The sequence below is a fragment of the Camelina sativa genome, chromosome 2 (assembly GCF_030686135.1).
Source record: "Camelina sativa cultivar CO46 ecotype springtype chromosome 2, ASM3068613v1".
In the NCBI taxonomy this organism is placed as follows: domain Eukaryota; kingdom Viridiplantae; phylum Streptophyta; class Magnoliopsida; order Brassicales; family Brassicaceae; genus Camelina; species Camelina sativa.
This window is the reverse complement of record NC_141881.1, coordinates 13,795,886-13,811,131: the sequence shown is the minus strand read 5'-3', so window position 1 is coordinate 13,811,131 and position 15,246 is coordinate 13,795,886. Positions and strand designations below refer to the sequence as shown.

General features: G+C 35.9%; 1 protein-coding gene and 3 pseudogenes across 2 annotated transcripts; 3 read left to right on the top strand and 1 right to left on the bottom strand.

The window, feature by feature from the left end:
- The first annotated feature begins 2,472 nt into the window (after positions 1 to 2,472).
- LOC104719133 (uncharacterized) lies at positions 2,473 to 4,330 on the top strand (annotated as a pseudogene).
- A 35-nt stretch (positions 4,331 to 4,365) lies between these two features.
- Positions 4,366 to 5,359, top strand: LOC104719137 (uncharacterized; annotated as a pseudogene). The gene is made up of 3 exons (XR_756523.3): positions 4,366 to 4,487; positions 4,572 to 4,962; positions 5,051 to 5,359. The product of XR_756523.3 is annotated as an uncharacterized LOC104719137 (transcript).
- Positions 5,360 to 7,151: 1,792 nt separating this feature from the next.
- LOC147948568 (uncharacterized) lies at positions 7,152 to 9,467 on the top strand. The gene is made up of 5 exons (XM_087467612.1): positions 7,152 to 7,744; positions 8,013 to 8,142; positions 8,239 to 8,526; positions 8,608 to 8,832; positions 9,045 to 9,467. Exons 1-5 carry the CDS (start codon positions 7,152 to 7,154, stop codon positions 9,465 to 9,467), a joined length of 1,659 nt encoding a protein of 552 aa, XP_087323738.1.
- A 2,273-nt stretch (positions 9,468 to 11,740) lies between these two features.
- LOC104719144 (dirigent protein 13 pseudogene) lies at positions 11,741 to 12,326 on the bottom strand (annotated as a pseudogene).
- Positions 12,327 to 15,246: the final 2,920 nt, after the last annotated feature.

The following is a 15,246-nucleotide window of genomic DNA, read 5'->3' as shown; positions in this document are numbered from 1 at the left end:
ATACGAAGGTGTGGGTGAAGGATCCATCAACGAATCTTGAAGTGGCCAACCTTCTTGCAATGATCACATACCGGTGGGTTTTTGTCATCCGGTTTGTAGTAGCCTCTGTTTGCGGAGGCTATCTCCACTTTGTTGGCGGTCACTAGCTCCCCTTTGCCGCCAAATAGCCCCATGGAGCCATGTTCCTTTTGGATTTGGTTGCATACGTCGTCAAGGCTCGGGAGCTTGTCTGACCGCAAGATATGTTTGATGATGTTGTTGTAGGAAGGGTTTAAGGTCAAGAGTAGGCCAAATACCTTATCTTGTTCACGCCTCTCGTTTAAAATGGCCGGATCTATTGTCGCCGGTCTAAGCATCTCCAGTTCAGCCCAAAAGGACCTAAACTTTCTAAAGTGCTTGGTGAACTCCATATCTTCTTGGTTGAGATTGTTAATGGCTCTTTTAATCTCAAAGATTCGGTTAACATTGGTAACATTTCCAAAAACATTTTTGAGAGTGTCCCATAAATCCTTTGCAGTTTCGCAATAGGAGTAAGCTTCAAGGATTGGAGCATCAAGAGAGTTTTGAATGATGGCTAGAACTCCTTGATCTTCTTGAAACCACTTGTTTCTTTCATCCGCGGCAAGATCCTTGCCGTCTTTGGTGGTTTCACCACTTGGAGCTTCGCTCGTTTCAACATGGGACCAAAATCCTCGGCCACATAGGGCTGTTTTCGTGGTCCTTGCCCACAGTAAGTAGTTCTCTCCTTTGAGAGTAACCGGAACAATCATGGTTTTGACACTTTCCATGACAAAGTAACCGTTGGGTAAAGCTATTGTCCAACGGATAACACTACAAGAAAACATGCCATTTGTGACTACCATTTGTGACTGATTGTTTAGTCGCAAATATTTGCGACGGTTTTGCGACTATTTTAATACCGATTAACGACCATACAAAATACGGAAGTAAAACCGTCACAAATTTACGACGAAACAGTACAGTCACAAAAACGTCTCACCTTTGCGACCAAATACATACTCTTTTGTAACTGATGTTATTTCGTTGCAAAACAAGATGCATTTTGTGACTACTTTGCAACTGCAATTTTGGTACGTGAGTGCCGTCGCAAATAAGTCGCAAAATAGAGACTTATTTGCAACGACTTTTTGGAGTATTATTTAGTAGCAAAGTCGTCGCTGCATGTCGGCAAAAAACGTTGAGAATGTGGAAGATATTGTACTCAACTTTTGCGACTACATTGAAAACGGTCGCAAAAGAGTCGCACCATGTCGGCAAAAAACATGCTTAAAGTGTGTTAGGTGAACTGAAATTTTGTGACTCTTTCTATAATAGTCGCAAAACAGTGGCAAAATTTCTCTTATATATATATGCCACCACTTCTTCTTTCATTTACATCGACTCTAAAGAGAAAAAAAACGGGAGAAAGAAACCAAACAAAAAACGTGAGAAAGAAAAAAAAAATCTAGAGGAAGAAAAAAAAAAAGAGAGAGAAAAAAAAAAATAATAATGTGGAACAATCCTTCAAGAGCATGGATGTACAATCGGATCGATCCGTTCACTAATCATATCTCATCGGATTATTCGGCGGGTGTGGAAGAGTTCATCGATTTTGCCTGTAGCCATGCACAAAATAGCAGAGGTAGGTTTTACTGCCCTTGTGTAGTATGTCACAATTCGAAGTCTTTGAAAGCTGCCTCTGTTTCGAATCATTTGCTAAGTAGGGGGTTTATGCCTAACTATTATGTATGGTATGAACATGGTGAAGATTATGATGTTGTTGGGGAGGGAACTAGTAGTCATTATGCTAAAATACAGATTATGCTAGTGCTAGTGCTAGTGCACCAATAGGATTTGATGGGGAGAATATATATGCTGGGATGGTGAATGATGCATTTCATGGTTCTGTACCATATAACGAGTATCATGAACATGAAAGTGGAAATGATCATGTTCATGAACAACCCACCCAAGAAGCAAAACGGTTTTATGATATGCTAGCTGCTGCAAACACGCCACTGTATGATGGATGTCGGGAAGAGCAGTCGCAGTTATCGTTGGCAGCTCGGTTCATGAACAATAAGGTCGACTACAATTTGTCTGAAAATTGTATGGATTCATGGACAGGACTGTTTACGGAGTATTTACCAGAGGGTAATCAGGCAACCGGTTCATACTATGAGACGGAGACTTTGATGCGAAAGCTAGGATTACCGTGTCGTACATATGATGTATGTATAGATAACTGTATGCTCTTTTGGAAAGATGATGAGAAGTTGGAGCATTGCAAGTTCTGCGGTAAACAAAGGTATAAGGCTAGTGAAGGAAGAACAAGAATACCGTTCAGTAAGATGTGGTATTTACCGATTGCGGAAAGACTGAAGAGAATGTACCAATCTGAGAAGACTGCAGCTTTTATGAGATGGCACGCTGAGCACAGCTCTGAGGAGGGATTAATGTATCATCCTTCAGATGCGGCTGAGTGGAAGAATTTTCAGCAATTGCATCCCTCATTTGCAGCAGAACCGCGCAATGTTTATCTTGGATTATGTACAGATGGTTTCAATCCTTTTGGGATGTCGAAACACCATTCATTATGGCCAGTGATATTGACTCCATACAACTTGCCTCATGGGATGTGCATGAACACAGAGTATTTGTTTCTGACGATTTTGAATTCAGGACCGAATCATCCACGAGCTAGTCTTGACGTTTTTCTCTAACCATTGGTCGATGAGTTAACAGAGTTATGGTATAATGGAGTGGAGGCATATGATGTGTCCTTAGATCAAAATTTCAACCTTAAAGCTGTCCTTTTGTGGACTATCAGCGATTTCCCAGCATATGGCATGTTGTCAGGATGGACAACACACGGAAGATTAGCTTGTCCAATTTGTATGGACGATACAAATGCATTTCAATTGCCAGCTGGTAGGAAGACATGTTGGTTTGATTGCCACAGGAGATTTCTTCCTGCTAATCATCCAATGCGAAAGGATAAAAAACACTTTCTCAAAGGCAAACACGCAGTGAACGACTATCCACCGCAATATTTGACGGGTGAACAGGTCTTACATGAGCGTATAAGAAATGCCGAGCCGCCAAAGACTTCTGACTGCGGAGGAAATGGGCATGAAAATAAAGTGGATGGTTATGGAAGTTGGCATAATTGGCACAAAGAAAAAGTTCCCGTATTGGACCGATCTTAACTTACGACACAATCTTGATGTGATGCATATTGAGAAAAATATTCTCGATAATCTCATGTACACTGTTATGAATGTGAAAGACAGATCAAAAGACAATGTGAGGTCCCGATTGGATGTTGCAAGATTTTGTGATCGAAGTCAATTGCATGTTGATGCTGGTGGGAGAGCTCCTTTTCCTATTTGGAGATTGAGTGCGAAAGGGAAAAAAAGCCTACTTCAATGGGTCAAAGAAGATGTTAAATTTCCAGATGGGTATGTAGCTGATTTAGCTAGTTGTGCAGACATAAAGGATGGAAAGTTTTCAGGAATGAAAAGCCATGATTGCCATGTCTTTATGGAACGATTGCTTCCATTTGTGTTTGCAGAGTTGTTACCACGTGACGTCCATCTTGCAATATCAGGTAAATATTTGATATCTATATATAGCAATTTAATTTTTTATATATGTCAAATTAATTAATGATTTTATTTATATATTGTAGGGATTGGATCATTTTTCCGTGACTTATGCAGTCGATCATTGGAGATAAGTCATGTCCAAGTCCTGAAAGCGAATATTGTGATGATTTTGTGCAATTTGGAGAAAATATTCCCACCTTCGTTCTTTGATGTCATGGAGCACCTTCCTGTACATCTACCATACGAAGCCGAACTTGGTGGTCCAGTCCAGTATAGGTGGATGTATCCCTTCGAAAGGTTTTTCAAACGCTTGAAAGGGAAGGCGAAGAACAAAAGATATCCAGCGGGATCAATCGTTCAATCATATATTAATGATGAGATATCATACTTCTCAGAACACTACTTTGCTTCAACCATTTCTACAGCTAGTAGAAGGAGGTATTTCATACTTACATTATAATATATAATAGTCTTTTAAATTAACATGTAAGGCTACTTAAAGTTTTAAATATTTTTCAGGTCATTGCGATATGATGCGGGTGAGGTTCATGTATATCTAGTACCCGTACCAGATATATTCACTCAAATCGGTCGTCCTAGTGGCCAAGTTACAGAGTTTTGGCTGTCTGATAAAGATCAAAAATGCGCACATGCATATGTATTGCGGAATTGTGATTACTTTCGTCCCCTTGAGAGGTATATGTTTCAGATTATTTTTATAGCAATTTCTCTTCAATATATTTATGGATTAATTGTCTTCTATATGTTGGGAAAAACAGTGTGTTGGACGATCAAATTCGGTATGAATATCCAGAACTCACTGATGATGAAGTCACATCGAAAAGAGATGAAGATTTTAGCGATTGGGTTTGCCAATATGTAAGTATATGTAAATAGTTTAATATAAAAAATATTTTAATGAATGGGTTCACTTCCGACAATTTATATTTATTTCTTCTGTAGGTGTCTACAATGAAACATATCCAAAGTTTTCCTCCATGGGTTCATGAATTGGTTGATGGTCCAGAAAACAAAGTCAAGTCGTGGCCCATGTATTTTACCAGAGGTTACATGTTTCACACGCGTGAACACGGGCAGACGAAAAAGACAATGAATTATGGGGTATGTGTCCGAGGGCAAAATTATTCTGAAGCATCTATGGAGGATGATTTTTTTGGGACCGTTGAAAACATAATCGAGCTCGAGTATCCTGGCATTATTAACCTAAAGAGAACACTTTTCTACTGTGACTGGTTTGACCCAACGGTTGGCAAAGGTATCCGCATGACAAATGGAGGCATCGTAGACATGCTTCCGTCAAGAAAATACCGAAATTACGAACCTTTTATTTTAGGTTAAGTTTCTTTTCACTAAATATTTTAATTAATTTACTATATAGGTTCTCAATCTAATTAATTAATATGTTCTGTTTCTTTATATAGGTTCTCAAGCTGATCAAGTGTGTTATCTGTCATATCCATACACTAAACGACCTCGCAAATCGTGGCTTACAGTGTGCAAAGTTAATGAAGTTTAACGATGATGATTTGGTTATATTGCAACAAACTGTTATTGAGGCAACTCCGACTTTGGTTGAAGAAATCATCATTGAGAGTTTAGTCGACGAGAGTCATCAAGATGAACCAATCGATTTTGAGATAGAAGATGGTGAAGGAGAAGACGAATTTCAATGTAACTTGTCAACATCCGAAGATGAAGATGAAGATGAAGAACTTGCATATGAAGACTAAATGTGCATCTGATTTGTAAAATATTGTCTCTATGTTAAAATCAAATAAACTTATTTCAATTATAGTAAAACTTAATAGCTTGATTAATCTGGAAATTTGCAAGTAAAATTAGTATCTTAAAGTAAAATATAGTCACAAAAGAGTCGCACATTAGCGACCGTTTAGTAACTAAACAATATAGCAACGTTTCGCTTTGCAACCGTATTGCAACGAATAAGCGACTAACACCTGAATTAGCAATGTTTGTGCGACTCTTTTCCCACTCTTGTTATTTTTGGGAATTAAATTTCATTTTTGAGATGTATGTACATCCTTAGATATACATTTATACTTGTATTTGACTGAATTTAGTAACTAAAACTTTTTTAAGGTTATAAATTTCAATGTTAACAATGAATACATGCATATGTTCCAAAGCCATCTTTGTAAAAACATGTCACCATGGAAGAATGTGTAGGACTTTAGGAAAATGTAATTCTTATGTTTTAAAAGCAATGTTTTACATGCTCTTCCTATTTTAGATACTCTTTACTACTAGTATGAGTGATGTATGGATGCAAATAAGCTCCTAATGTGTGAAAATCAAACTTTTAAATTGACTAGTAAAATACAGTCACAAAAGAGTAACACTTTGCCACTACTTTGCAACTGTCTTGAGACTGCTTTGAAACCGTATTGCGACGAATAAGCGACTAACACCTGAATTAGCAACGTTTGTGCGACTCTTTTCCCACTCTTGTTATTTTTGGGAATTAAATTTCATTTTTGAGATGTATGTACATCCTTAGATATACATTTATACTTGTATTTGACTGAATTTAGTAACTAAAACTTTTTTAAGGTCATAAATTTCAATGTTAACAATGAATACATGCATATGTTCCAAAGCCATCTTTGTAAAAACATGTCACCATGGAAGAATGTGTAAGACTTTAGGAAAATGTAATTCTTATGTTTTAAAAGCAATGTTTTACATGCTCTTCCTATTTTAGATACTCTTTACTACTAGTATGAGTGATGTATGGATGCAAATAAGCTCCTAATGTGTGAAAATCAAACTTTTAAATTGACTAGTAAAATACAGTCACAAAAGAGTAACACTTTGCCACTACTTTGCAACTGTTTTGAGACTGCTTTGAAACCGCATTGCGACGAATAAGCGACTAACACCTGAATTAGCAATGTTTGTGCGACTCTTTTCCCACTCTTGTTATTTTTGGGAATTAAATTTCATTTTTGAGATGTATGTACATCCTTATACATTTATACTTGTATTTGACTGAATTTAGTAACTAAAACTTTTTTAAGGTCATAAATTTCAATGTTAACACTTTGCCATAAAATCAAACTTTTAAATTGACTAGTAAAATACAGTCACAAAAGGGTAACACTTTGCCACCACTTTGCAACTGTCTTGAGACTGCTTTGCAATCGTTGCTACTGTTTTTGCGACTGTTTTGCCACCCTGTTTTGGCGGTTTATGTTCCCACCAATAATTTTGGGAAATTTGTCTAATTATTTACGCGTTTTTTCCCCCCCAAAAATTTAATACTGCGACTCTTTTGCGACTACATTGCGACGTTGTTTCGTTAATAACTAGGCAAACACTTAAACGTTTTAACACTTCTTATTTTCTTTTTCAATCGATCTAGGGTTTTTTCTCTCAAACCTCTTCACTCTCCTTCTCTCTCAAACACATCGATCTCTCCTTCTCTCTCAATCTCTCAATCATCTATCGCTTTCTCTTTAAATCTTTTTCTTCTTCTCTCTCTCTCTCTCAATCGTCGATCCGATGCCTCCTAAGACCAAGGGTGCTTCCAGAGGTCGCGGTGGCAGAACCGCCACCGGTGTCCGAATCTTCAATGGTAGCAGAACCTCTTCTCATTCGTCGAACCCTTCTGAACGCACACACTCTGCGACACAGTCTGCAACCCATTCACATCAAAGCCGTCCTTCACAATTTCCCCCGACTAATCCAGCGCCAATAAGTAGTCCATTGCCGACTACAGATCCACCGTCGTTCACAAATCAACCGTCGAGGACAAACCAACCGTCGAGTAGTCATCCACCGTCGAGGACAAACCAACCGTCGAGTAGTCATCCACCGTCGAGGACAAATCAACCGTCGAGTAGTCATCCACCGCGGAGGATAGTTACACCGCCTCCGATTCCTCAACAAGCGCCTCTTCCTGTTCCTCACCCTCAACCGCAACCGGAGCTTGTTCAGGAGGGAGATAACGGCGAAGAAGAAAACGAGGAGGAACAAAACCCTAATCAAAATGTCGATCACTACCAAGATCTGTTAGATGGTTTGCTAGCTCTTCCAGGCCGAGAACATCTACCACTCCTGTCTCAGCATCCTATCCCTGGAGTCGAAACTCTATGGTATAAACACTCTCTCCTCTTGTAATTTTTCTTTAAGTATACACGGTATGTCACAAAGAATCTTAAAGCATGAATGTGTTCAATAGTTTGATCTTTAAGTATACTCGGTAACACTCTCTCCTCTTGCGGTAATAGGTTCACTAATCGGTTGTTGTTTGATGTTCAATAGTTTGATCATGTTCAGTAATCGGTTGTTATTAGATATTCAATAGTTTCAATAGGTTGTTGGTTCATATTTTCAAGTAGACTTACTCAGTTAATGTAACAGGTTTAACCGGCACAAAGGAAAGCTTACTCGAGTCATTGCTGGAATCTTAAGGCGAAAGTTTGATGGGCCTTACTACAGTTGGAAGGTTACTCCACAACGCATTCAAGAGCGATACTTCAGGACATTTGCGGTAAGTCAAATTATAGTTTTGACAATGCTTTAAACACTTAACTCTATATATATGAATTGGTCAGTTTGCTAACTTAAATGTTTTGTGTTATTGTAGCGGAAGTATAATTGGGATATCGGGATTACTAAGCTAGTTAAAGAAGGTTTCTTGAAGATAGCAAAGAACAGGATGAAAGGCATTGTCAGTCAAGTTAGGAGGAGTGGTGTACAACCACCATGGATTGGTGATAAAGTATGGCCTATTATGTGCGAATATTGGAACACCCCTGATGCCATTGAGAGGAGTGAGAATTCTTCTCAATGCAGAAACTCGGACCGTGGAGGCCTTGGAGTGCACAAACACTTAGCTGGTCAGAAATCATATGTACAAATTCATCAAGAAATGGTAACACTTCTCTTTCCATCCACTTCACCTCAAAGTTTTTCTAAAATTTTCATAATTTAATGTGTTTCACTATCATTGTAGGAGGAAGAGCTGGGGCGTCCTCTATCACTGGTCGAAGTGTTTCTTAAAACACACACTCGGCCAGATGGATCATTTGTGGATCAAAAAGCCAAACAAGTTGCTGAGACCTATGAGAAGACCATAGAAGACAGACAAACTGACACGGACAATGATGGTCCAGATGGTTCAGAGAGTTCAACACATCGAACTCTTTCCCTTGAAGAAAGAAATGAAATCTTCCTTGAGGTAATTCGTTTGTCTTTTGTGTGTGATTTTTCTTTGTCAATTTTGGTTTCTTAATGTGAATGATGATTGATGTTTATTCTTAGATTAACAGTCTCCTGGTTTTCTTAAATTTTTTTAATGAGCTATGCTTAGGAACCTAGAATATTTGATGTTGATTCTGCATTTGGTTTTCTGGTTTGTGCTGATTAGCGAATGTTTATCTTTTGGTTTAGTGTACTCAAACAGATAACAGAGGTAACCCATTTGGCCTTGGATCACTTGTTGAGACACTAAGGAAAGGAAAAAGGAAAGAGAGTTATGCGAGCTCTTCTGCAGAAACTCTTGCGGAGCTTCAAGATCAACTTCGGCGCAAGATATCTGAACATGAGTCTGAGAATGCACGACGTGATCAGGAACACCGAGAGTCTCAAGCTGTGATCAACAAGCTTGTCCTCTTCATCTCTGAAAAAATTCCTGAATATTCAGCTTTTACGGTTCCTCCTCCTGCAGCCACCCAACCAGCTATCGCCCTTACAACCACTGCACAACCCATCGATCGAGGCACCACACCACCCTCCAGTCCAGCTGCACAAGCCACCGATGGAGGCACAACACCAGATGCCAATACCCCTACCTCTAATACTTCTTCCAACTAAACTTCTAATTCCCCTTTTCTTTATGTATGAACTTGCTTTTGAATATTGTTTCTTGGATGTTTAGGATGATCTTTTTGTTTTGGATGATAAGTTTGCTTGTGTGGTAGTTTCAATCATCATTCCTTTTGATTATTAGCATTTGAAATTCCCAAATTAATCACAATTAGGATTGCTAAAACGTTTCGGATTTGTGACTAAACCAATTAAAAAATGTGACTCTTTTGTGACTATACCAATTCAAATAATGTGACTATTTTGTGACTAACCCAATTCACAAAATGTGACTATTTTGTGACTAAACCAATTCACAAAATAGTGGCACAATAGTTACTAAACACGAACTCTTTAGCGACTACAAAAACAGTCTTAACATAGTCGCAAAAATAAACGACTAATTTGCGACTCAACTGCTACTAAACTAAAACACACTTTGCAACCCTTTTGGGACTAATACGTCGTCCTTAATCCATCGCTAAACCCAGACTCTACCGTTAATCCCAAAACGGTCGTAAACATACGACTGTTATACGTAGTCACAAAACTATCCCTAAGTAGACTTTGTTGCAGTTTAGTCGGAAATGTACAACTACCAATTCTAGTCACAGTTTCGTCACAAATATACGACTATATAAAAGAGTCTGTAATCCGTCGCAAATAAACGACCATGTTGCGACCAACATATTTTGCAACCATTTTTTTGCGACCATCAGAATGAGTCGCGAAGTAGTCGCAAAACCCTTATTTGCGACTAAAGAGCGACTATAGTAGGAGTGGCAAATGGTCTGTTTTCTTGTAGTGTAAAGAAACTTGACTTTCAAAGTCGAAACAGAAAATGGAAAGAGAGATGAAGCGGAAGTATTTGGTGGGTGTGAGATTTAGAATGAGGAGCATAATGGCTCTGATATCATGTAAGAATTAATAGGAAAATATTTAGTGTTTGATGAAGAGATTTGATGAACAAAGAGAGAGAGTGTACGCGTATGAAGAGTAGAGAGTGTAGAGAGAGTAGGAGAGTAGAGTATTGTGGAGAAAGAGATATTATCTCTTCTTAATTCATTTAGAACCTAGTTACATCCTAATTATAGTCATATACAAAAGAATATTCTCCTAAGATGCTATGCACAATTACATATATTGAAAGTGACATCTCCTTAATCACACATGTGACTCTTCCTTAGTCTTCCCACTTGCACAATCTTGTCAACGACTAGATGAAGAAGATTCTCGAAGACTTGTGACCGTTGGAGGCTGGTCTTCATGGGTTGGACTCGCAAAGCCTCCAAATGGTATGGACGGCCCAATGTGGTGGTTGTACGGTCGTACGGACGTACGGACAGTGGTGTGTGGTTTCATAGGAAGAAAGAAATACATAAAAACAATGAAATAAAATTGACAAAACATAACATAAATCTTACAAAATAAATAATCACACTCTTACCATGAGTTTTGAACTCATGCAAAATGCATAAACATAAACAAAACAAAGAAAATATTTAGAATTTGAGATATGGTGATTGGTGGATGATGATGTGATAATTATTATTTATAGAACTTCAAAGGATGAAAGTTATATTTCTAAAATAATTTAATTAAAGGAGTTACAATTATAATTTATAGTGTGTTTGAATGAAAATGAATGGAAAAAAATAGTCAATTTATAATTTATGTAATTTCAGTTACAATTTAGTAGTAAAGTGTGGATTAAAAGTATAGATTAATGTACCCTATTACATTTTTATTTAATTAATAATAAAATATTATTTTTTAGAAATTAAATGCTAAATGGACCAATAAGAAAAGAGTAAAACTTTACTTTTATATATATATATGATATGTTTTTCTGTGTCCTTGTAATTTCTGGTTTATGGTGAAATGCACCGTATCTGGTTATCCTTGTAATTCGTTTGGTTCGGTTCAGTTCATTTTAGATTACTTCACTTCAAGACGATTCTGATTCTCGTTTCCCAGTTTTTGTTTTGTCTTTGTTTTGATAATTAAATTGACGGAAACTTATAAAAGAATCGTTGGTACTATCTGATATAGTTCGACATATATATTGTTTACGACATTGAAAAGTTTGGTAGATGTGTATGTTTAAAACCTGGTATACAAAACATGCACAAGACTGTTTTATAATTAGCACATTGTTACAGTGCCATTATTGGAACTTGGAAACAACATCAACTAGGAAAATAGAAAAAACAATAAAATGCCAAAAGACAAACATCAAACCCAAACTATCAACTCAGAAACACCACACACAAGAGAGGTATTAGTAGCTCTAATAGTAACATTCATAGAGTTTAATATCCATTTTGACACGGAAATACGTATTGCCTTCAACGGCCTCGGACGTGAGCGTAGCAATTCCACGAGTCATGATGAAGTCACCAGTCCCACCAACGACGGTTACGTCTCTAGTCGACTCCATAATTTGATTTTCACCCATCATGTTCAATGTCCCTTTGTGTTGTGTTGAATTGAATACCAACGACCAAGCGAACCAAGTGTCGAATTTTTTCTTACCGTGAACGAACCAGAGGCCTTGAACACGAGCCACCGGTTCCGAGAGATGGTTCTCGTCCATTGTCACAGGGCTGTCCGTGATCACAAACTTCCCAAAATTGAAGTCTCCTAGTCCTCCTATAGGGTTCACAATAGCTGCTGAAGTGGCATTAGCCGCGTTATCACCATTGTAGGTAACATCATGGAGGTGTAGGACGAAACGCTTGCATGGTTTCGCTAGGTCGAATGATTTACGGAGAGCTGTGACGGCATTGGATTGGTAGAGTAAAACAGTGAAGAAGATGAAGGATGAGAATACTTGTTTGTAGATTTGTTTTGCCATAGTTAAAGTGTCTAGTAGAAAATGAGTAAGTACTTGATTTTGAATTTGTGAGTATGTATGAAAGAGAAGGCATTTTTCCCAAAACAATAACGATGGATGCTGCTATGGTCTGAAGCTTCATACAGAGGCTTTTCTGACGAATTCAAATAATTCAGCAGCAGATCTGGATAGGGATCGTTAATTGGTGGCTGTGACTTCGACGGATCGTTAATTGATGGCTGCAACTTCGACGGTGCAGCAGACTTTGGTAACCGGTGGTTGTGAATTCAACGATATCGGCACCGGTGGTTGTGAATTCAACGATATCGGCTTTGGAAAAAAAAAAAAACTAAAAAAAAAAGTGTTGGTGGCGGGGGTCGAACCCGGCATTCACATGATGTAAAATGTACCCTAAACCACTAGACTACTTTAACATATTCAATCATTTAAGTTAACATATCGTATATATCAACTTTCGAAAATGTGTGACTATATATCAGTTCGGTTTAGCGATTCCGTTACTGAAGTTAACGTCTGTTTAGTCATATGTTCGATTCAACCAATCTTTAAAAGATAAGGTTTTATTTGACACTAAATTAATATATCATGTATTTTTATTCCAACCAAAAACCATTGGATATTAAACGTCCAAATTAAAATAACATCAGGTTTTTTTTGGCATTTTTCCCCTTTTTAAATTATATGCGTCTTATCCCCCCCCCCTTTTTAAATTATCTTTTTCTTTTCTTTTTTAAAGAGTGATTATTTTAATATCACTTTGTAATAGTTTGAAAGAAAATCGTGTTAATTTCTTTTTAGTTAATCTCAAAAATGATCAATGAATCTTTCATAATTTTGTTTTCTAAACATCGTTGTTTCTATTTGGTCTATTTTTAAAAAACTATGAAAGTCACTTTTAATCTGTTATTATATTATTTTAAATACTACTTTATGTTGCAAAATTTTTTAAAATGTCCATTGTTAATTACTATTATTATTTACATAATAATTTTTTCGAAAAAACTACTATGGTTAACGTATAATTCTTTTTATTACTATTAAATTTGTAATAATTTCATATTATTAAAAAATATATATATTTATAATAACACACATACTGCAATTTATATCACATAACATTTACCAGTCAATTCTTTTAAAAAAATACTAACTCATATTCATACATCAAACATACCACATAATTCTACACTTTCCACCACATAACTTTTACTACCACTTACCTCAAAATATAAAAGTTACTGCAGTTCAATCTTAAAGCTACATGTTAGCCCAAGGAAAACTTAAAACTCAAAAAGCTTGTGTTTGCTTACTTGGATCGAAATATAGATATTGGCTGATTATTGAGGAAAAATATTGGGTTTTATTCCTCTCGTCTAAACAAATCTAAGATATGATTGTTTAAGTCCAAAGCAAAAATTTGATGATTACCCTCCTAATTACGTCAGCGTTGAGATCATTAAAAATATAACATAAACACGAAACTGAACCAATTTTTAGTTTTACAAGGTTTTATAAAAAATTTTAAAAATATATAAAATAATTTAAATATCCATTCTTACTGGTTTAAAATATTATATTATGATCTAAAAAAATTATAAAGAATTTCAAAGGTTTAATGAAGATTTTAAAACTATTTAAGAGGATTTAATTACTAAAACTAAAATATAATATATCAGTATTTAAAAATAAATTTAAAATTTCTATAAAGATACAGGCAACGCATGTATAAAGTGAGATAAAAAATCTTACCATAAAATAGGCCATGCATCGTAGGAGCCGCCATAGTGCAATATGTTTGTAAAATAATTATTAAATCAAATCTAATATATTAAAGGAGAAGTCGAGAGGGCTCACACCTAATCTCACCAAATTTGACCTTCTTTGCCCTTAATGAAAAGAACAATACTTGGGTTCACCCCTAATAAAATCTGTATATATTATTATAAAATTAAAAAATTTAAACCGCTTTTTAATAAACTCAAACCGACATATATAAAATCTAAACCCTAACCATCTCATTTGTGAATCCAAACCGATATATAATTTTGTTCTACTTATAAAATCTAAACCCTAACCATCTCATTTGTGAACCCAAACCGACATATAATTTTGTTCTAATTGTGAAATCTAAACCCTAACATCTCATTTGTGAACCCAAACCGACATATAATTTTGTTCTACTTGTAAAATCTAAACCCTAACCATCTCATTTGTGAACCCAAACCGACATATAATTTCATTCTAATTGTAAAATCTAAACCCTAACCACCTCATTTGTAAACCCAAACCGACATATAATTTCGTTTTAGTTGTAAAATCTAAATCCTAACCACTTCATTTGTAAACCCAAACCGACATATAATTTTATTCTAATTTTAAAAATCTAAACCAATCCAATATTTAAATTTCCTTAATTAAAAGTATACAGAATTTGTTTCCTTAATTTGATTTGCTTTTTAATTTAATTTTGATTTATTTTTTAAATGAAATATTAGATGGAAGATTCTGATTGGCTGAGAGAAGAGGGGGTGAATGGAGAGGTTCACCCCTAGGGGTGACCCTAAGTATTTTTCTAATGAAAAATACCCTTAAAAATATTTCGGAGTAGCTTTTTCTCTCTATTTAGGTTGCTGAAACGCACCACATTCATCCTTAGACTTAAGATTACTAATTTGCCATTAATGAGATTTCAAACTGGACCTTTTTATCCTTTTCTAATTTAAAAAAATTAAAAAACAAAAATTTAAAAAAAAAACGAAATTTGTTTTACGTAATCGGAGATCTAATATATTTAGGCAATATCTCTCTTTAAGAAAATGGAAGATAAATATTAGAATATATTACAAATATTTTGTTTAAAGAAAATTACTATTTTAAAAAATATTAAAATTGTAAAGATAATTATGACAATTTTCCTTCTAAGCTATATAT

Excerpts from the sequence above, each read along its gene's own strand:
- LOC147948568 (XM_087467612.1), top strand. The coding sequence starts at position 7,152 with ATGCCTCCTAAGACCAAGGGTGCTTCCAGAGGTCGCGGTGGCAGAACC. Across the intron at positions 8,527-8,607 it reads TACAAATTCATCAAGAAATG|GAGGAAGAGCTGGGGCGTCC; the intron begins GTAACACTTCTC and ends CTATCATTGTAG. Across the intron at positions 8,833-9,044 it reads GAAATGAAATCTTCCTTGAG|TGTACTCAAACAGATAACAG; the intron begins GTAATTCGTTTG and ends CTTTTGGTTTAG.